A 23094-nucleotide genomic window follows, 5' to 3' on the forward strand; every position below is an offset into this window, starting at 1 on the left:
TTTTTTTTTAGTGGATGACTCCTTTAAAGGACAGTCTTCTGTGCACACACATGGTTAACAAAAGCCAGGACATTTAGGTAGAGTAGGAAGACAGAGACAGGGAGCCTGAGTGCTCCAGTATCTGATCGGACTGACTTAAGGACTTCAAGACACAACAGGGGTAAGGTCATAGCATTCTTTTGAGAATATGATGCTTCCTGAACAGAAAAAAAAAAGTCAGTAAAAAGTTTAGTACTGTAACTACAGGTAGAGTTGGCACCAGGTCTGAAGGCTGCGAGGTGGGTTCTGTGAGTTTTGGATGACTGGTGTGAGGGAGAGCATTCATCGTTACCCATCAAAAGACTGCTTTGTTCAGCCAAAGTGCACTCTGTGTGTGTGTGTGTGTGTATACACAGCCAGGGTTACTCTCTGGGTTTCGCACTCCCCTTTGATATTCTCCATCTTGCTGAGGTTTCACTCTCTCTCTGACACACAAAGAGATGCCACAGTGTGGTACCGTACATGTATTTTGTGCAGAGACACGTATGTAACGCTACGCCACAGTTCATTCTTTCACAATTTTATGTAACTAGTGAATTACTTTCATCACTCTTAGTCAGGCTTTCTGTGATTATTTATTGCAGTCTTTGCCTGGGGTTATTAGTGGTTATTTCCCACAATGTACATAAGGTTGTAGATTCACACTGATTGCTGGAATTGTTGAATTGTCTGTTTTTTGGGACAGAGTTAAAAAAAATTATCAAAATCTATATATACATATGTGAGCAAGAAATACAAATGGGGAAATTTACCTTTAGGTGCATTGAGGTGCATTGTTTCCATGGGACCTATCAAGGCGTAACGCATTCCTAGTCCCTCTGACATCACCAGGTCGATATCCTTCACAGAGATAAAACCATCCTAATGGAGTAAGTCAGGAAAAAAAAAAAAACACTTAAGTTCATTCTACTGAATTGACTGATGATCTTAATTAGTATCCATTTGTATTCTGCATATATTTGCCGGTAAATTTAGATCTCGGCTTTGAAGACAAACTGTTTTATCTGTCATGAGAGTTTAAAAGATTTCATAGATCAACCCTGAGCCAACCATTACTGAGCTCATGATGGTGATAGTGCTACACGCAGTAACAGACTGCAGGATAGAGTTAGCTTAGGTCTGAGGATGTATGAAGAACTTACATGTTTTTCCTAGTAATTCAACAAAGTCACGACTTTTACTCCCTATTATTTATGGAAAAACCAAATTCCCATTGATCCCAGCAGACTACTCCAACCATATAAAGGCTCCTTAATCAGCCAATTCAGTGTCCTCAGGATTATGCAGAGAGAGGAGGCTGGCTGAAAATGGTTCAGGTAACTTTGGTTTACGGATACCTGTTGGCCAACCACAGAGGAAATAAAAGCCCAGATACAAAGAGCACGGTGAGCAAGAGGAGAGGCGACAGGGTCGTCTTTGTTTGGCTCCTGCGTCCAACAACGAGTCTGTTATCTGAGAAAACAGGGATGGTGGGGTGGGGTCTTTTCTCCACTGTAATCACTGGGGGCAATGAGCTGCTTTCTCAGCCACTCTGCTTTCCAGCGCTGGCCTCAACTCAAGGACCATTTTCTCTGTGTGTGTGTGTGTGTGTGTGTGTGTGTGTGTGTGTGTGTGTGGGTGGGTGGGTAGGCTGTGGAAGTTTCCTGTTACGTAAGAAGGATCACAAAATCACACTCAGGCCAAAAGCTTTGATACTCAATACCGAACTTTTGTTCATATTTGATTTCTTGATCTTTAATGGAGGACGATTACAGCAAATAGGTATTTTTTAAAACTGTTTTGAAAACGCTGGTCTACAGAGAACAGGATGTGATCTTTACACTGGAAGGAAAATCATTGCTGGGTAACAAACCTGAATAAATAAAAGGAAACACTTTCTCTCACATTTTACAACTCTGCATGACACACAAACTGATCAGCACTTGATCTGCTTAGTACCTCCACCAAGGAGGTTATATTTTTAGTGCTTGTGTGTCACTCTGTCTGTAAACACGATTGTTTGAAAAAAAAGCCATGTAGGGGTGCAGAGTGGGGTCATGTTAACAGTTCATTAAAATCTGGCTTACATCCATCAAAGGTCTTCAAGGCCAACTTAATGATTTATTGGTTTAAAATTGACAAAAAGCCTTATAACGTAGAAACTATGATTCTTACAAGTGTAGTGTGTGCTGTCAATATTTAGGAAGATATAAAGATTTAAAAATCATGTCACATTTGACCTCTGACCTCTCCTTCAAGGTCAAACGTTCAGAAAAGTCTTTTATCTTTAAAAGTGCTTAAAATTCTGATGCCTTTGTTTGTATTGGTAACATTTAGGAAATGATACTGGTATATGGGGATTCTAAATATCACATTATAGTTTACATCCAAATATCACCTCACCTTTGACCTCTGACCTCACATTTCACATCTGCCTTTCTTTCAAGTTGACCCCAAAACATGTTTTATCTTTAAAGAAAGTATTAAGAGAAAGAGAATGAGCTAAATCAGTGCCTATTATCATGATCTGCTCCTATGTAATGTTTGTGTAATCAAAGTGAATATCTGTCAAGTATGTTTAAAAAGAACAAGTAAAACAAAATGAATATATGCAAAATAAAACACTGTTCCCTTGAAACTAAATACTCCCAGAGAGTGAGCTGCTTCGGTGGAGGTTTGCACTATCAGAGTGCTTCTCGTTATTTATGCACCATGGTGACAATGGTGAAAATAACACACTTCAACAGAAGGGCATTTATTTATGCACAGCTCTCTTAAGGTCCCACCACAGCATTTCAAGCAGCTTGAGGTCTGGACTCTGACTGAAGCACCTTGATTCTTTTCCTTTTCCATTCTGATGAAGCTTTAGCTGTCGGACAGATGGCCTCATATTTGACTCTACAATTCTTTAGTATACAGAGAGGTTCATGGTCGACTTAATGACTGAATCGTCACCCCTGAACCACCGTGCTTGTCAGCTGGTATAACGTGTTTGTGCTGATGGGCTGTGTTTGGTTTCACTTTGGACGTTCTTCCTGAAGTCTTGTGGTTTGTTCAGCCGCAGGTTTGCAAACCTGAGCTGTGCTGCCGTGTTCTCTTTAGAGAGAAGAGGCTTTTTGCTGGTAACCCTTCTAAACAAGCCATACTTGTTCAGTATTTCTCTAATTGTACTTTCATTAACCTTCATGAACAATTAACATGCTAACTGCCTGTAGAGTCCCCTGTGTTTATTGCAGATTCTCTGAGAACTGGTCAACGGTCTTGAATGTTTTCCATTTGTAAATAATTTTTGATGGACTTCATTTGAAAATGGCCTAACAACCCTTCCCAGAATGATGGACAGCAACAATTGCTTTTCAAAGTTTTCTAAGACTGTTGATCTCTTTCCTCAGTGGCATTGCGTTAATGCACACCTGAATGCTCCAGAACGGCAAAGTGCCAAAAGTTCTGCTTCAGTAGAGGTGGTCACACTTATTGATAATCAATTAATCAAGTTCATTTGATTAGCAGGACAGCTGTAGCCACACAAATGAATGACACGCAGAAAACCAGAACTGAAAGGTGTAAGATACAGAAGGTAAGTGACGTTAAAGACGGGCAGCTTGGAGATGAAACTGACCGTAGTTTTCTAATGTAAGAAGATTTTTATTAAATGATATCAAGCATAATGTGAGAATCCCACCAAACCCAATTTAAAGTGTCATTTTAGGCACACAGTGGACAAAAACAGAAAGCCCTGTTTGTCATGGAGAATGTGTCCTCTTCTGAGAACCATTGTGGTGGAGGAACATGTTGGACATTTACCCATATATCAAATTTCACAATTGGGCAGGTTTATCCTCACATTTACATGGACAATACTCAAAATATGCTCAAAATGCATGGTGTGGTTTTTTTAAAGTAATTTATTTTTAAAAACAGAGAAGAGGATTTATTGCTGTGGAAGACGTAAATATGTCAGAGCACCTGTGTTAAATTTAAGCGTCTCACTAAACCATTATTGGGAGCCACCTTGCACAGTAGCAATTATTACTGTTATCAATACATGCGGTATCTGTTCTACGGCAATTAAAAAAATGTTGGTGATTTAAGACCGGCATGATCAAAACAAATGTAAATCTCATGAATCGGTCTTACAGATTGCATTTGTAATTTTGAGGATTTTTTTCTTGAATTATTTATTTTCCTTTTTAATTTTTTAGAAATAAAAACTCAGCATGCTTTGCTGCGAACCTCTAGCAAGCATATCTGGCACCGTCTTGTTAAGGATTTGCTATCTGTGATGTTTGAAGTAATTTTGCTTCAACTCTGTGTTGAAAAGAATTCAAATGTATGTTTTACTAGCTTAGAGCTGTGATGGAAGTAGTAGTTTTTTCTCCTGCTTATTTACAGTATTTGTGGTCATACCTGTGAATTCCTTCGCTCTGTATTTCAGTGCATTAGACATTAAAATTTGCTTTCATTCTTCACTGTCATTGTCATTGATATTATAATCATTTTTGGATGTGAGGAAGCATCTTATTTCATTACTATGTTCCTGTGAACAGGCTGCTTTGTGACAAGCTTTGGGTGCTCCTTCACCTTAACGGCAATGTGCCATTTTTGTCAGCTAGTGTCTAAGGGTGCCCTTGGGGGGGATAATTTCCCCAACAGGAGTCTCACACAGTGCTGATGCACACATAATAAAGATATCATGCAGATATAAGTCTGAGCTTCCATAGTTCTGTGTAAAATTATGAATTTCACATGGTTTACACACAGATGTTGCATTACAGCCAGCGCGGAGTCATGTGGAAGAGTAGCTTCTGCTGCATTTCGTGGAAGTCCGGATGTAGGTTTTCATTCTGAGAACTGAAGTGTTATTCTCAGCAACAGGGAGTGTTGCCGTCTTGGGCTCAGAAACGACTGAACTATCAAGGGTTTTCACCTGACTGCAGGCCCTCTTGGATTATCGCTGAACCACAAAGCTGCTCTTGAAGCACTCCGGAGCTTCTTAAAGTATAAACTGTGACAAACAACAAGCTCTGTTGCAAGAGAGAGCTGCAACAGAGCAACAAATCCACAAAACCTCAAAAATGACAAATAAAAGTTTTTCTTTAAGTGGTTCAGCTGTCATTTAAGGCATTTGGCTATTTAGTGTTAAAATACACCTGCATTTACAATAGTATCATAAATTGCTGGCATTATTACTGCCAAATCAGTGTACCAGCACAAAGTTCAAAACATAGAATCTAAAAATCTGCTGGGGGCTCTGTGAATTTAGCCATAGCTGTAATTTCAACATATTGATTGTTCTATAAATCTTTTAAATAAGGCAAATTCACCAAGCAGACATCTGACTGTTTATTTGATTGTGTTGGAAATTATTAATTGGCTTTCCTTCCCTTGCCTTTTCTGTGCATGCAAAGATGACTTGTACAGATGTCACATAGACGTCAGCTCTTCTGGGTAATAATCTCTAAAGGCTTTTGTGTCATTTATTTCTTGGAAAATGCAAATTACACTAATACTGTGAGCAGCCTCAGAGAATGCACTTGCCACAGAGATGCAACAACTACTCAGTGGGTCTGTTGTTATCGTTTGTTTGCATTCTTCTGGTCAAATACTACAAATCATTGTGCTGCTTCCATATTTTTATTTTACTACGGAAGCAACAATTTGAATTTGAAAATTTAAAAAAAGCTTTAAGCTGGTTGTGCACCCCTCATCATCAGCAATACATCATCGGCTACTGTGGCCCTTCAATTCAAGTAACTGGTGAAATACCTGGCAACAGGAAAAACAATACCGAGCAGACTCAAAAGAAACAAGCACAGACTTTTCATCTAGATTACCAGTAAATTGTGCAATCAACAGAATTCTGTTGAGTGCACGCGATGGACCAACCCAACTAGTTTACTAAAGAAGACATTTCTCTGAATGCATTTATCCCTCATGAATGTCATTTCTTCGAATGTATGTGTCCTTTATTAAGAATAAGAAAAATAAGAATAACTTTATTGATCCCAGATGGAAATTCATATGTCTGGCATAGCTCATCTGCTACTTGTATGAGAACTGAAAAGCCTGTTGGCTGTGGGTTCAAATGATTTTCTGCATCTCTATCACAGTTGTTGAGAATGGCCTCTGTGGTGGTAAGACAGTAGCTCTGTAAGCTTCTTTGACATTGGCGTTCAGCAGATCGAGGGTTTGATTTTCTCTGGTAGGACAGTTAACAATTTGCGTGACTCCAGTCAGGTGGGAGGAGAGAGAAACATGACAGAAGTCTCCTGAAATTATGAAGAGTGCCTCTGACTGTTTAGTCTGTATCCTAGCAGCAGTTTCATGGAGAACTTCACAGGGAACTTCAGCTGTTGCCTTGGGTGAAATACCTACAAGTATTGTTATATGACTGAATTCCCTGGGTACATAATATGCTTGCATGCACTCACCCATCCAAATCATTGAATTCAGGTGTTCCAGTCACTTCCATGGCCACAGGTATATAAAACCAAGCACCTAGGCATGCAGACTGCTTTTACAAACATTTGTGAAATAATGAATGACAGCAACTCAGACATGAAGTGGTAGGCCACGTAAAATGAGCGTGGGGTCAGCGGATGCTGAGGTGTATAGTGCGCAGAGGTCACCAACTTTCTGCAGAGTCAATCACTACAGACCTCCAAACTTCATGTGGCCTTCAGATTAGCTCAAGAACAGTGCATAGAAAGCTTCATGGAATGGGTTTCCATGGCTGAGCAGCTGCATCCAAGCCTTACATCACCAAGCACAATGCAAAGTGTCAGATGCAGTGGTGTAAAACACGCCGCCACTGGACTCTAGAGCAGTGGAGACGTGTTTTCTGGAGTGACAAATCACACCTCTCCATCTGGCACTCTGATGGATGATTCTGGGTTTGGCGGTTGCCAGGAGAACGATACTTGTCTGACTGCATTGTGCCAAGTGTAAAGTTTGGTGGAGGGGGGGGTTATGGTGTGGGGTTGTTTTTCAGGAGTTGGGCTCGGCCCCTTAGTTCCAGTGAAAGGAACTCTTAATGCTTCAACATAGCAAAACATTTTGGACAATTTTTTGCAGAATTTCATGGAGATGGCCCCTTCCTGTTCCAACATGGCTGCACAGCAGTGCACAAAGCAGGTCCATAAAGACATGGATGAGAGAGCTTGACCTCAACCCGACAGAACAACTTTGTGCTGAATTAGAGCGGAGACTGTGAGCCAGGCCTTCTCATCCAACATCCGTGTCTGACCTCACAAATGTACTTCTGGAAGAATGGCCAAAAATTCCCATAAATACACTCCTAAACCTTATGGAAAGACCTCCCAGAAGAGTTGAAGCTTTTACAGCTGCAAAGGGTGGGCTGACATCATATTAAACCCTATGGATTGAGAACGGGATGTCACTTAAGTTCATATGTGTGTGAAGGCAGATGAGCAAATACTTTCGGCAGTAGAGTGCATCAGCGGTTTTGTATTTGAAGCTAATATCAAATTATTGATAAAAATCCAGTTCATGTAACACTGTACACGTCTCAAGTTAACGTTCCATCAGCCACAATTGTCATCATCCTCATCGCTCTTATTATCATTCAGGCTTTTACTTCAGTGAGTGATCATGTAATGGTGCCTGTCATCAGAGGCTAAAGCTCATTTACTCTCATTGTGCTCCTTTTTGGAGGGAGACTGTGGAGATAATAGCAGAGGTGAGCTGACAAGGACTTCCTCTTTTCCACCTCTATTACAAAACCATCAGCAGCCACATGAAACTTGACTGAGACTGAGGTGCTCTTGTCTAGAGGTAAAAACAAGGAAAAACACATACACTCTTGTCATTACATGACCTAGAACTCAACTCCAGCAATACTGTGGTAAAACAATGCTGGGTTTTGTTGGAAAATTCAGAATTAGTACCATGTATTTATGACCATTTTCATGCATTTGAAGGTTGTGAATATTCATTACCAATCTTGCTTGTGTTCAAGTGGAGACAAAATTTTGCAAGATAACACCTGTTAAAAGTTCTTTGTTCTTATTCTTAGTATCCAACAACCAGCATAATCCAAATCCCAGCCAGTTGCTTTGTAATCTTTGTAATTGGGTATAAAACAGGGGTGAATAGACATCCACAAGGAAAAACATTGGTAGAGGACATAAATGGGGTGCATGTTAAAAAAACAAAAAAAAACAACTCTTCAGCAACAAGTTCAACCCACATGCCCAGAAAACACCCCAAAACTAACCTGGACTAGCCTCCATGACTCTGCAATAATGGCAGCTTGAACTCTGTTTAGGGCAAAGCCATCAATCTCTTTTTTCAGAAGGACAGGTGCCTGGCCAACCTGAGTCAAGAGAAATCAGTCAAGCTGAGCACAGCAAAAAGCTCCTAAAAGACAGTACTGAGTTATGAAAAATTAAGCTGTTACTTTATTTAAATTCCTGCCAAGTTCATTCGTGAAGGTGTGTTTAATACTTTAAGGAAGTCGCTGGTTTTCCTGTTAAGAAATTCAGCATGTTGAGACTTGCTTGGAATACAGTACGTAATCCTTTACAGTGAACCGACACAGTGTCTAAAGCTGAAATGGCTGGAACAACATCAAACTCACGTGAAAAGGAATTTCAGAGCCAGGCTGATTATCAACACATATATTATCACACCAGTACCGGCCCAGTTTTGATAGCTTTTCACCACGTTTTGCAATTTTCAATCACATTCTAAGCCTGTAAGGTTTAGCTTCCTTATGCTCTTAATCTAATAGTGTCTTATGCTGATTTCATTCTTAATCTGTCCAACACGTTCAGACACGACAGTGCCAAGGAACGCATAATCTTTTGCGTATGATTTGTACCTTGGTCATCAGAGCATGGGTGGTGTCCATAACGGTTGCTGCCGTATCTGGGTGAGGTACCAGCTCCACCAGTTTGACGTGGTAGGGTGGGTTTACCTGGGTAGAATAAAACAAACATATATTATGCAGTGTTTACTTCACTGATAGGCAGGATCTGTGTTTACGTTACATTTCCTCATATAAGCTAAACTAATAGCTGGAGTCTGTCAGAGATATTACTGTTTCAATGAGGAAGCACTACTGTGCACTGTTGTTACCATACTACAGACAGACAGACAGACAGACAGACAGACATGGATCTTACAGTTAAACGTTACCCCTAAACAATCAGTTTTTATGTTTACAAATCTAAAGAGACAAAAAGGACACTGTTTAGACTGCCCCGTGATCACAACAGGCTTTTTATACACTAAAAGCAATTATCTACATCAGTTCCTCCATTTGCAGTCATAGTGTTCCTCCACTGATGATTTTTCTAAAAAAGTAGGTGTACTGATATCCTCAAAACATTACTGGCACAGCATATGACATGTTGTCTGTGTAGATTCTCAGTCATCCAGGTCATAGTAGTCTCTGGAGCTTGAAAAAGGCGACTGGACTTCTTTTTGTTTCTTGAAGACGTTTCACCTCTCATCCGAAAGGCTTCTTCAGTTCTCAACCAAATGGTGGAGAGACCCAGGTATTTAAACCCCTGTGGGCGTAGTCCCCTGGAGGTGGTTATGACCCTCTATTGATCATGTGCGTGAACACATGTGCCCAGGTGTGAAGGGGGCGTGGGTCATATTTAATCAGTGGTTTCAGTTGAAACCAATTTAGGACTCCGCTCCATTGTTTCCTGTGGCCTATTGAGGTCACTGGAACAAAGGTGTGAATGGGGGTTGAGACGTCTGGGAAGGGAGCTCAGGACAGCACTGTAAGCGGGGGAAAGTTGGTGACGTAATCCACCTCCTCTGTTCAATGATGGTTGTTCACAGTGGACATAGATGGCTTCTTTCACTCCTCTTTCAAACCATCTGTTTTCCCTGTCCAAAATGTGAACATTGGCATCCTCAAAAGAGTGCCCTTTTTCCTTCAGATGCAGATGTACTGCTGAATCTTGTCCTGTCGAGGTGGCTCTTCTATGTTGTGCCATTCGTTTGTGAAGAGGCTGTTTGGTTTCACCAATGTAGAGGTCCGAGCACTCTTCACTGCACTGAACAGCATACACTACATCGCTGATCTTGTGTTTGGCGGGTTTGTCCTTGGGATGAACCAGTTTTTGTCTTAGGGTGTGACTTGGTTTGAAGTATACTGAGATGTCATGCTTGGAGAAAATTCTTCTGAGTTTCTCTGACAAGCCTGCCACATATGGGATGACAATGTTGTTCCTCTTGTCCTTCCCATTCTCTGTAGTTTGTGTTTGGCCTTCATTCCTGTGCATCTTAGCTGATTTGATGAAGGCCCAGTTGGGGTAACCGCATGTTTTGAGGGCTTTCTTAATGTGTGTGTGTTCCTTATGCTTCCCTTCTGCCTTAGAGGGAACACTTTCCGCACGGTGTTGTAGGGTCCTGATCACCCCAAGTTTGTGTTCCAGAGGGTGGTGGGAGTCAAAGAGGAGATACTGGTCTGGGTGTGTGGGCTTCCGGTAAACTTCAATGTTGAGGCTTCCATCTTCCTCGATAAGCACCGCACAGTCCAGGAATGGTAACTTGTTATCTCTGGTGTTCTCCCTGGTAAAACGTATGTATTTATCCACTGAGTTAATGTGACGAGTGAAGGCTTCTACTTCTTGGGTTTTGATTTTGACCCAGGTGTCATCTACATATCTGTACCAGTGGCTAGGTGCCATCCCTTTGAAAGAACCAAGAGCTTTGTTCCAGTGACCTCAATAGGCCACAGGAAACAATGGAGCGGAGTCCTAAATTGGTTTCAACTGAAACCACTGATTAAATATGACCCACGCCCCCTTCACACCTGGGCACATGTGTTCACGCACATGATCAATAGAGGGTCATAACCACCTCCAGGGGACTACGCCCACAGGGGTTTAAATACCTGGGTCTCTCCACCATTTGGTTGAGAACTGAAGAAGCCTTTCGGATGAGAGGTGAAACGTCTTCAAGAAACAAAAAGAAGTCCAGTCGCCTTTTTCAAGCTCCAGAGACCATATGACATGTTGAACGATAACTTAAAAATGAAAGTGTTTTGTAAATTACCGTTTCTCTTCTGTAACTGAACCACTTTGGCAAACCCCTCCCCCTTTTCTGTCTTGAACCCTGACTGCTGTGAAGGTAATCTATTTATCAGGCAGCCAACACACACTTGACCCTGCGAAGTTCATACAGTTCACTGCTGTCAGCTCACTTGTAAAAAAAAATATTTGGTTTTAAATATTTTAAATCTAAACTTGTAAAAATGACGTTGGATATATATTTGGCGTCCATCATTCATAAATGCTGATTGCTGAAAAACCCTGCTTGATGGAAAACCTCCACCCGAATTACGTTTATTCAACGTCTCGGTTTCATCAAACATGCAGAGCTACCTGCTGTGGCGTCCCCTTGTGAATAAAGGAGCAGCCAAAAAAGCTCTCTCTAGTCATCTTTAAGTTGGACTTTGCCAATCTGGCATTCCAACCAACCTGGATCTCTCTCTGTATAGCTTTGTTGAAATGTCACTTCTTCCACTGTGCATTCACAGTATTCCACACATGCCGGATGTCCACGTCTGCCAGATGATGTGGAATACATTGGACCATGAGTTGTTCCTTCCCTTCTCCATATTCTTCCCATCACTCTTCTCCTAGTTAATCTTGGTTTCATCCGTTTAAAGAATCTTCTTCTAGAATTAGTCTGGCGTTATTACAAGTTTTCTGCCAAAGTCTGACCTGGCCTTCTTGTTCTTGAGCGTAATCTGTGGTTTCTCGTGAATCCTCTGTAGTGGCATCCAAGATGTCTCTTGAGTTTGACAGTGATATGCCTACCTCATTCAGAGTTTCCTTGCCTTGGCTAAGTGTGGTTAAAGGTTTTTCTTAACCATGGAAAGAATTCTGTCATCATCCACTTGAATCCATGGTCTTTTAGGCCTTTTTTTTTTGTTTTGTTTTTTTAAACTGGCCAGAGCATTGCTTCTTTTTAGAAATGTACCAAATTGTTTATGTGGCCTGTGATGCAGAGACAACCATGAGCGGCAAGGCTCATCATTGCAGGCAGACTTTATTTTCTATAGTCCACATTTTGTAATTTTATTTCTCAAGGCTAAACATAAACAATGAACTCAGCTGCCTTGTGATGCAGGCGTGACCATTCCAGCAACCCCAAACCAAGTAAAGAGGGAGAAAACCCCAAAAAACGACTGGGTAATTAGCAGCCCCTTTTATACCCAGCTGCTGATGAGCCAAACCTTGCTACACATCTTGCAGGAGTATCGCACATTTTCCCCAAAATTATTAAAATACACAAACAGTTATACAACAACATTTATAATTAAAACCATCACCCAACCATCTCCACAACCCATATCTACAATAAAACCTTATACCCCTACAAAACATCTGAAAAAAATCCCCAGCAACTCCCCCACCCAATTTCCTCCTTGGTCTCTCCTGGAACCTTTAAAAGTGTTCAGACCCCTGGGGACACATTTGCCTGAACACACCCTGGAAAGACAAAAGAAGAAACAGGTGAGTGATTGCTACACCACAAACCCGCTTGTACTACATCCACACCCATACTGGCAATCACTGCACAAGTTCAATACCCACACTTTTCTTAACCACATGTCAATTACATTTGTGGCTAACACTGGTTCTTTATTTTACAGCATCTGCCTGCCACACACCGAGTAGCTGCTCAAGTGCCTGGAAGACAGAACCATACTAATTCTTAAAATACTCAATAAAGAATCAATATTTAAGAGTTCTCATTTTTGAGTGTTTATGTCAAAAAGTTGCTGAGTGCTAATAAAGTGCAAATGTGTCCCAACATTTAATACCCAAACAATACAGATTACTATAATCAAGTTATGAAAAACCTCTTTGTTACAGGCCACTCCTAAAAGAGTTTGCTTTCTCCCTGAGAAGTGGGTTCATCAGCTTAATGATGGCATCCTTCACTGCTTATTGAGAGTGCCGCTGAACAGCTACCAAAGACAAATTCAGCACTAGGAAACAGCTCTATTTCTTTTATGTCCTTAATTTCTCAAAATCATGAAACAGGTCACATGGCACTGAACCAATTAATAAGTTAACTGTCCACTTACTTCTGAGCCTGTGAGAATGGAGGGATTCCAAAAGAAAAAGTGTCTTAATGATTAATCTATACATGTACCTTAATCACATCTTAATTGCTTCATTTCCATTTCACTGAGTTTGTGTACAGACACAAAATTATGACAATAGCACCACTTACAGACCTGGCTGTACATGACTGATGAATTATGATCTGACTTACCCAGTTTGCAGGTTATCACACTGCAGTCCGTTTACAGTTCCTGCTAAATGTAGCCGTATACAAGTACTAACCGGATGAGAGACGAGGCAGCGACTCCTATTCTGTACTTTAGAGAAGACTTTGCTTGGCACCAGGCAGGACGTGGAGCTGCTCAGGATGACGTCTTTTCCCACAATATGCTCTATGTCATGGAAGACGCTCTGCTTGACCTCAAGCTGCTCAAATACACATTCCTGGGGGGAAAAAAAAAATAAAAAATACACAAATGCAGAGAAAATGTGCAAATGTACAACAGCCAAATATTATTTTGTGTAATGCTGTAAGCAAATGTTATCTTAAGCCAGTCTTGTGGCAGACAGCAGGGTTTATTCCTGAACACACTTTGCAAACATTCCTTTGGATATGGAAACAGCTCTTTCAAATATATGTGAATGTTACAGCTTTTACCTCCTGGCAGAGCAGCAGTGAAACAACCCACTGAAAATAAAAAATGTAGCCATAGCAACAATTATTTATTACAACTATTATTTTCTATAATTTTGATGAACTGCTGCTTTGATTCTGTACTTTCTGTTGTCAACCGCTCTTTGACAATAGACCACAGCAAAGTCTAAACATTATAAGAATAAAGAAACATTTTAAATTTGTTTCTTAGTGTCAAACTTCAGTCTACCACTGCCTATAGTTTGGGGAATGTACTCAGGGAAATGCGTTAATAGCCATAATAATATGGCTTTCAAATTACCTGCCTATAGCTCAACATCACCTGAAGGTGATAAAAAGGTGCACCTGTTAAAACCGGTACTGTTGATTTTCCACTAAAATATTACTCATCCTGTTTGCAGCTCTGCAAAAACAAACAGCATACCTCACATGCATGCCTAACGAAAACCTCTGCTCTTCAACATGCGATTAGAGGATCTGTGTTCAAACACAAACACTACAACAAGTTGTAATGAGAATTTTTATTCTTTCAGGTTCTTTTTATTTTTATCTTTAATCTGTTTTAAAAATTGACTAAGACATCTGGACTTACTTAACATTTTAAGATATTTTGACATATAACATCTTCCGCAAAAAACAATAAAAATATCTGTTGGCTGGCTATTTATCAGTCTAGAAGGACACATGTACTGTATGTACACGCTACTATCTAATTGTAAGTATTGTACTGTTTATGTATATTATATAATATACACACGCGTGCACACTCACGCACACACACCTCAAACAAATTAAAGGATATCTGCTGGATATCTCCACTGATATAGACTGGGTAATGTGTGAGGAATGCTGGATGCTGCATCGTTCGATGGAAATTAAAATTATCCACCTACAGAGGGCTGAATTCAAAGACACCCGAAAAAATCAAAGTGAAAAAATCACATCGTATGCTCGTCCATTTTTACAAAATTTCTTTGCAGCAACTCGAAATGGTACTCGGTAGTTTGTATGGCCCCCACATGCTTGTATGCATGTCTGACAATGTTGGGGCATGCTCCTAATGAGACACCTGAGGGTGTCCTGGGGGATCTCCTCTCAGGTCTGGACCAGGGCATCACTGAGCTCCTGGACAGTCTGAGGTTCAACCTGGCAGTGTTGGATGGACTGAAACATAACGTCCCAGAGGTGTTCTTCCTGGCGAGGTATCAATTCCTTCATCCTCCAGGAACTGCCTGCATACTCTTGTTACATGAGGCTCAGCATTGTTGTGCATCAGGCGGAACCCAGGACCCACTGCACCAGTGCAGGGTCTGACAATGGGTCCCAGGATTTTATCCCAATGTGTAATGGCAGTCAGGGTGCCATTGCCCAGCTTGTAGAGGTCTGTGTGTCCCTCCATGGATATGCCTTCTTCAGACCCTTTCACGTCTGTCACATGTGCTCAGGGTGAACCTGCTGTCATCCGTGAAAAGCACAGAGCTGCAGTGGTGGACCTGTCAGTTCTGTTATTCTATGGCAAATGGTAATCGGGTCCATGCTGACAGGCAGTGAGCACAGGGCCCACTAGAAGGCCTTCAGGCCCCCCTCATGAAGTCTGTTTCTGATTGTTTGGTCAGAGACATTCACACCAGTGCCCTGCTGGAGGTAATTTTGTAGCTCTGGCAGTGCTCATCCTGTTCCTCCTTGGACAAAGGAGAAGATACCAGCCCTGCTGATGGGTTAAGGACCTTCTACAGCCCTGTCCAGCTCTCCTAGTAACTGCCTGTCTCCTGGAATCTCCTCCATGCTCTTGAGACTGTGCTGGAATCTTCTGACAATGGCACATATTGATGTGCCATCCGGGAGGAGGTGGACTACCTGTGCAACCCCTGTAGGATCCAGGTATCACCTCATGCTACCAGTAGTGACACTGACCCTAGCCAAATGCAAAACTAGCGAACAAACAGTCAGAAAAGATGAAGGAGAAATATGTCAGAGGCCTCCACCTGCAATATCATTCCTGTTTTGGGGGTTGTCTCATTGTTGCCCCTCTAGTGCACCTGTTTATTAACACCAGAGTAGCTGAAAATGATTAACAACCCCCTCTGCTGCTTAACTGGCCAGATCAATATCCCAGAAGTTTGATGTACTTGATGCTAAACTCTGATTAAAAAGTGTTCTTTTAATTTTTTGAGCAGGACAAAAACATTGCAGATACAATCCCTCGTGCTCCTAAACAAACAAACAAAAAAATTAATCTAAAAGTAATATAAAAATAATAGAAGCATGAATAAATAAGTTAGTAATTTAAAGTGTGCATGGTAGCATGGTGGTTAGCAGTGCTGCCTCACAGTTAGAATACCATCTGGAAGGCCTGGGTTTGATTCCACCTTGGCCCAGGCCCCACCCTCTCTCTCTCTGTGGAGTTTTCCTCCGGGTACTCCGTTTACCTCCCACAATCCAAAGACATGCACTTACTGCGGTTAGGTTAACTGGCTACTCTAAATAGCCCATAGGTGTGGATGTTGTCTGTCTCTCTGTGTTGGCCCTGCGACAGGCTGGCGACCTGTACAGGGTGTACCCTGCCTCTCGCCCTATGTCAGCTGGGATAGGCTCCAGCTCCCCCGCGACCCTGAACAGGATAAGCGGAAGTGAATGGATGGATTTAAAATGCTATTTTTCATAGTTTTTGAATGTGGAGGATAAACTGAGTAATCCCACAATCTGAGGAAACTGCTCTGAAGTCTAGTGGTACACTGGTGGATCACTTGGCAGATGGCAGCAGGGTGTACAGGCTTTTGTTGTGGTGGGTATTGTTCTTTAATATGCTTTGGGTTTTACAAAGACACCTAACCACACTGGCATCGCTGATCAGTGATGAATAAAGATCACATTCTGGGTGGTTTACTTACCCACTGCAGACCCTTCTGCTCTCAGGCCATGCAGTGTTAACAAGTACTTGACCTGGGAATTTAGCCTCAAGTTTCCCTAAATAGTACAGCTGACCATGACAGGCTCACTGAGATACTGATTCTCAGGACCCTAACATCATTTACATACTCCATCTGAGCTCCACTGATGTAAACAGGAGTGCGTGTCTTTTTAAAAAAATAAATAAATCAACTGTCACCTGGACACCTCATAACCTCTAAACATACTAGTCTGTTTAAATACTGTTAGCAGGTGGTCTAGGTTGTTTGGTAATTGGTAGAGATTAATGGTTAAACCCTATTTACTTTAGCTCTGTTGTTTGTGTATTGTTGCTAAAGTAATATGAAATAAATTCAACAAAGTGAGTAGTGTTATAAGATACACTTGATCATTTATGTCAGGGGTGGACAACTCCAGGCCTCGAAAGCCGGTGTCCTGCAGGTTTTAGCTGTGTTCCTGATCCAACACACCTGAATCAAATGGCTGAATTACCTCCTCAGTATGCAGTCAAGTTCTTCAGAGTCCTGATAATGACTTCTATATGTGATTCAGGTGTGCTGGATCAGGAACACAGCTAAAACCTGCAGGACACCGGACCTCGAGGCCTGGAGTTGTCCACTCCTGATTTATGTGTTTGTCAGCTCTCCTCTAGACAGATATTTGCCTTCCTCTGGTTTGGACCCACGAACTGCCAAACCAGTCCATGCCCTTTTAGGCTCCCTGTTCACTTTCTGTGGGAATGTGTGCTATAAAGGAGGGGGAAGTTTGGATATAATTTTAAGAGATCATGTTCTCTTAATGTCTACAAATGTTTTTGGACTGTTACCTTATAACATTTGTCTCTTGTGTAATCAATGAAACTCCCATAAGTTAATTGAGTAATTGGCATTTCCTGGTGTGGGAGGGGTTGTTGTCCATATACTATACAGATGCATCCTGAGAACAGACACAAATCCCTTTGGTGTTGTGTCAGGAATGGTATCCGGTGTAAAAAAAAAAAAAAAATCTGCCAAATCAAACACGCAGAGCTACCTGCTGTGGCGATCCGTTGTGAATAAGGCAACAGCAAAAAGTAGCTCTCTCTCCAGTCATCTATAAATCGACTTCTCCCAGTTGATTTTAATGTCTCTCCACTTTTGCCTCTTTCTCATAGCACAACTTTTCTTCAGTTTTGGCCAAATAAGCCACACTACTCCATTATTGTGAAGGACATGGGACATACAAAGAAATCTGGATGGTTGAACTGCTTAAGCAGCCTTCACTGCTCAGACAAGCCTCACATAAACAGACAAGACTGTTATTATTAGACAAGTTAGTGATCTGTAGCATGTAACTAATAAAACCTCCCGTACTTCATCTTCTCCCAGATCAATAGTAGAGTGAAACTTACAGATGGTCAGATGGTGTCACGTCATCAGGAAATATGTGGCTAGCAGCACTCTCAGGGAAATCTCTGCACAATTGTTCATTGTTGGAGGGAACTCAGTAAAGAGTATTGATTTTATGTGACCCTACCTGCCTCCGTGCACTCTGATCACATCTACTGTGAAGAAGAGCTCCATTGTCTGCTTTAGCGGTTTCTGGCTGGTGGGCATTTTCTTGGCATAAATGCTTCACTACTTTATTTTAACTGACTGTGACTGAGTTTAGATAAGCACACTGTCCAGTGTTTAATGTGTGTTTTGACACAGACGAGTGGATTTTTGTTGTTGTAAAAATCTCTATGAACGGTATTTCAATAGCGGGGCGGCACTTCTTATAACAAACTCCGTCTGACTCTTTTGTCAAAGGAAAACTCCCACTTTACAATATACAACAGCAGTCATCCTGAAGCACTTTACATTGTGAGGAAGAGGTTTTACATTTTAAGAACTCACATAACTTCCTTCCAGCACACAGACACAGTGGGAAGACAAAAAAAACCTCTTTTTTGCCAGGAAGCCTCCAGGCTCAGGGAGGACAGCCGTCTGACTCGACTGGCTGGGGTGAGCAGAAGCTTCAACAACTCGTGAAAAATAACAGTATTTCCAAAAAGTTCTGAAATATTCACAGCTGAGTCACACAACAAATAACCTGTATTAAATTGGTAGTAAATAACTGAATAATCTGGAGTTGTTTTTAAATGAGTAATCAATACTACTCAGTTTATGCCTCTGAATCGTTAAAGCTATTGTGTTTTTATGATTTTGCCTTTGTTGATATACAGGTGAGCAGGGGAATGACATGAAGCAAAGGACCAGCGAGCTGGACTCTGCTGCTAAAAGCATGCTAGCTCACGTGTTGGTACTGACCCACAGTAAGTATAAAGATAAATCAATGTAAATCTCAGGGATGGTAACAGTTACCAGTAATGAAATAATATAATTGCTAAAAGCTAAAGTGGAAAAATAAGTACACATTTTTTTTGACAGGTTCATTTTATTAACATTCATCCCTCCTAGGATTAAAAATATGCATCGGTTTTACCTCTTTTTTGACCAACATGTCCTGCACAGACTGCCATTAGAATCAGTTTACACATTGCTGGACTGATAGTGGCTGCCCAGAGCCCTCGACCTCATAAAATAGCATACATCCTTCAGCTTTTCCTCCTCCTCTCTGTGCTGCAGGCCTCTATGAAGAGGCTCAGTGTTCTTCATGATGAGAGAGGGCCCGTCAGTCTCACTTTCAAAATCTACTTGAATACATCAAACTATTCTAACTATAACAACAGTAACAATATGTTTTATTACCCAGTAATGTACTGATATACTGTGCAGCCATACTATTAATCCACCCTTAAATATTAAGATTTTATTTAAATAGTACCTTCTTATAATATGATTCCTGCTAAGCAACTGAAGGGTAGTTACAGAAAACCACTCTATATTACTATGTAAATATCAAAACTCAATGTGAGACAGGTATATTAATCTATTTTCAAAATGTGATGTGTGAGAATGTCATGGACTATATCACACAAAATGAAACTGTGTTGTGCCTCCTTGAGGGTAATGTGTGCAATGACAAGGCCAGAACTCTTCACTGCTCTGAGACTGCTGTGGCCGTTCAATTAAGGCTGCTGCGTTCAAACTATGTGAACCAATAAATGAAGAAAACTACAGTGTTAATATTGAGTCTTTGAAAAGAGCCACTCCACAGTGGTGAGAAGCACCATGTCCCCAAGTTTAATAAAATCTGATGAAATCCACAAAACAAATGTCCAGTCACTGTGTGATGGAAGCAGTGTCTAACACAAATAAAGAAATCGGCAGAGAGAAATGTTGTTTCCTTTGGTTTTACTATGCAGGACAAAGAGATATAACAGCATGTGTTTGTGCTGTCAGTGGTCTGTGTTACCTGGACAAAGAAAGCCCCCTCCAGCGCCTGGGACAGGTCATCATAACCACTGAGAAGGGCAAGCTGCTGCACAGCAGTCAGCTCCCCTCGCAGCATGTGGGCTTCCTCCAGCTCTACCAGCTGTTTCCTGAGGGACAGAAAATGCAGTTAGCACACACACAATCTTCCAATAATGAAGTGATTCTGCAGGATGCTGTGGTGCAACAGAGAAGCTGATTTTTTTACCTTTTGGGTGTAAAATGTCATCACTTTGTTATCCTGTTAGACAATTGTGTGAAATTCTCTAATAATTAATGTAAGAATTTTAGTCAAGAATTTAGCCAAAAATAAACCTGCTAATTTTGAAGAAAGCTTATATGAATGGGCCTAATGTTTTGTTCAAATTTTGTTCAAATTTGCTAATGTTGCTGCTGTTTTTTTTAAGAACAATATCACTTCAAATATCACTCTGACTCTGGTGATAAAGAAAACCTAACTTACTGCATTTCAGGATTCACTCTTTTATCCACATCGACCAAGTTTGTTCATTTTGATGTAACCTTTTGCAGCTGTTACTAACTACAGTTGGGGATTTTTTTTCACTGCGAACAATTCAAAACATAGCCTATAATACAGACTGAGTTAAACCACCAGTATCATTATCATTACACTGAGACACTTGGATCTTGCACTGTGCTTTGTTTGACCCACTGTGTGAAAGTATGTATTGTATTGGACTACTGTTTCAAAGCGACAAATATTTTACTCTGGTATTTGATGTAGAAAAGAACATTAAAGTAAAATAAATGGAGTAAATTACATACCACATCACTGGCTGACTCACTTGTATGTCCCCATGGTTAACATTCCTCTTAACTACTTTGAATGGTTTTGATGTCCTCTCAGCTATTGTATTAGTTATATGATATCGTATCACATGAGTCAGAAACATACCTTCTTTTGAAAAAATAAAATAATTTAGAGTGAGTGCCAATTCATCAAAACAATGCACATGACAGAGAGCAGTCTTGCTTGTTCAGCAAGAAATCGCACACACAAAGGGCCACTGAAATTTAATTCACTGACACCCTCTACTGTTCATACAAACAAATACGTCTCCAAGAGGCTGAATGATCGGCAGTGGGAGCTATCTGCAGGGAGCGTTTTAATCAAATACTGGTGCAGACATTAGTTGTTTTTTGTTTTTTTTTTTAAAATATACCTAAAGAGTTGTGAGTTTTTCCTGACAGCACTTTCTACAGCAGTTTCTTCAAAACCTCAGCGTCATTCCACAGTGACGTTTAACCAGTAATAACTGAGCTGTGCGTCTGTTTTTCACCCTGAACATGTTTTTATCCATGCATGCAAGCTGCTGATCATGCAGTATTCATTAATGTGTGTCTGTAAGTCACATGTCCTGGTGTTAATGTTTCCTTTAGGTTTTGCAGCCATACTGACCTCACCAGAGACTAGTTTAGTTTCTATGATGTATATTTATATATTTTTGATTACATATCCGTGGAGATATATATATATATATATATATATATATATATATATATATATATATATATATATATATATATATATATATATATATATATATATATATATATATATATATATATGCAAGCTCCTGCTGGCTATAAAGGGAATAATAATGTAGTTAACAGTGTGGAAACATCTAGCAGTATCTGGCATACTGTTAAAATGCATGAGATTGCAGGTTAGTTAATTTTATAGAATTTTAGACATTTTATGTTGTTTCATACAAGTCAAGTTTGTGTAAACCAAATGGGTATTAAATAAAAGCAGGCTGTATGTCATGTAATATTACATTAAAAAAAAGGGTACATTATATGATAAGTTGAGGAGCAGGACTCACTTGATCTCTGTGATGGCCTTGGCAGACTGTCCTGGTTGGTTGTCATAGATCTTCACCCTGTAGCCTCCACTGGCAAACAGCATAGCCCAGGAGCGGCCTATCAGACCACTAAGAAAGAGAAGGAACATAAAACCCAAAAAGCAATCTTAAAAACAAATAAATTAAAGCACAGCTTGAATCTTGTTTATCACTGTCCTGTGAAATTACAGTCCAGCAGTAAAGTGCTGACAGTGTGCCTGTCTGCCTGCTGATTCCAGCTTCATTGTCCTGTCTTCCTGTCATGTTTTAACATATGAGTCCACAGTTTTGTCCCCCACTTTATCAAAGCCCAAACACAAGAGCATAAAACTGAAAAGTCTTGGAGTGTAAAATCACTATCTGTTTGCCAACTCATCTGAATATAACTGCAATGTTAATACACAAAGGAGACCCCCTTAAAACATAAGTGAGGGCCTGTAAGGTTCAGTATTTGCTTTGCAGGTTTAAGAGAGGTCAGTTCAGAGGACTGCCATAATGAACACGGTTTAAAAAAAAAGTCTCCAAAACCGACAGCTATGCTGCCTCATTACGTGTCTGTAATAACCAGGATTAATCACAAATCATTGAAAAGTCTGACTGAAAAGATACAAGACAAGTTAAGTGCCTTAGTGATGTGCAAGAGAGCCAAGCATTCATTCAGAATAGTCCTGTTTATGCGCATACACTGCAATCACTAAACTAAAATTATACGCACAAACTGCACCTTTGAACCAGTGTTTCATTCAGCACGGCAACTTTCATTTCAGCTTCATGAACACAGCTCAGAGCTAGCATAGCCGCAACAGCATTTTTATGTTGCTCACCTGCCGATCACAGTGATGATCTTCATGTCAGAAGCGCTCATTTTTCGATGTTATGAGTCCAGCTCAGAATTAAGTTACAGCATTTCTACCGAGGCTTTCCCTCCTCAGTCACCGCAGTCACGCTGACGGTGCTGTACGGTGACCTGGAAGGACCAAAGAAGGCAAACGAGCGCACAAAGTGTGTTTTCCTCCACGTGAGCAATAAAAATACATAAACTATTAATTTCGACTTTATAATAATAATAATTACTATGTATAAAAAAAAACTATAATGTAATGCCGAGTGTATGAAAAAGTACAGGTTGTAGCGTACACTTGTAACCTAGCAACGAATTAAATCATCTTCGACCAATTGTGTTGAGGCCCGACGATGATCGACGTGTGAAAAACCAATCAGAAGTTTGA

General features: G+C 40.6%; 1 protein-coding gene across 1 annotated transcript in view; it reads right to left on the reverse strand.

The window, feature by feature from the left end:
• cryl1 (crystallin, lambda 1) overlaps positions 1-23001 on the reverse strand; it is a 29275-nt gene extending 6274 nt beyond the window's left edge. The window contains exons 1-7 of the mRNA XM_030757515.1: positions 22690-23001; positions 21848-21955; positions 19984-20110; positions 13362-13523; positions 8861-8956; positions 8255-8353; positions 792-900 (exon numbers count right to left, since the gene is read on the reverse strand). Of these exons, the coding sequence (XP_030613375.1) occupies positions 792-900; positions 8255-8353; positions 8861-8956; positions 13362-13523; positions 19984-20110; positions 21848-21955; positions 22690-22730 (742 nt within the window). The 5' untranslated portion in view covers positions 22731-23001. The remainder of the gene's footprint in view (positions 1-791; positions 901-8254; positions 8354-8860; positions 8957-13361; positions 13524-19983; positions 20111-21847; positions 21956-22689) is intronic.
• Positions 23002-23094: the final 93 nt, after the last annotated feature.

The sequence above is a fragment of the Archocentrus centrarchus genome, chromosome 21 (genome assembly GCF_007364275.1).
Source record: "Archocentrus centrarchus isolate MPI-CPG fArcCen1 chromosome 21, fArcCen1, whole genome shotgun sequence".
NCBI lineage: Eukaryota > Metazoa > Chordata > Actinopteri > Cichliformes > Cichlidae > Archocentrus > Archocentrus centrarchus.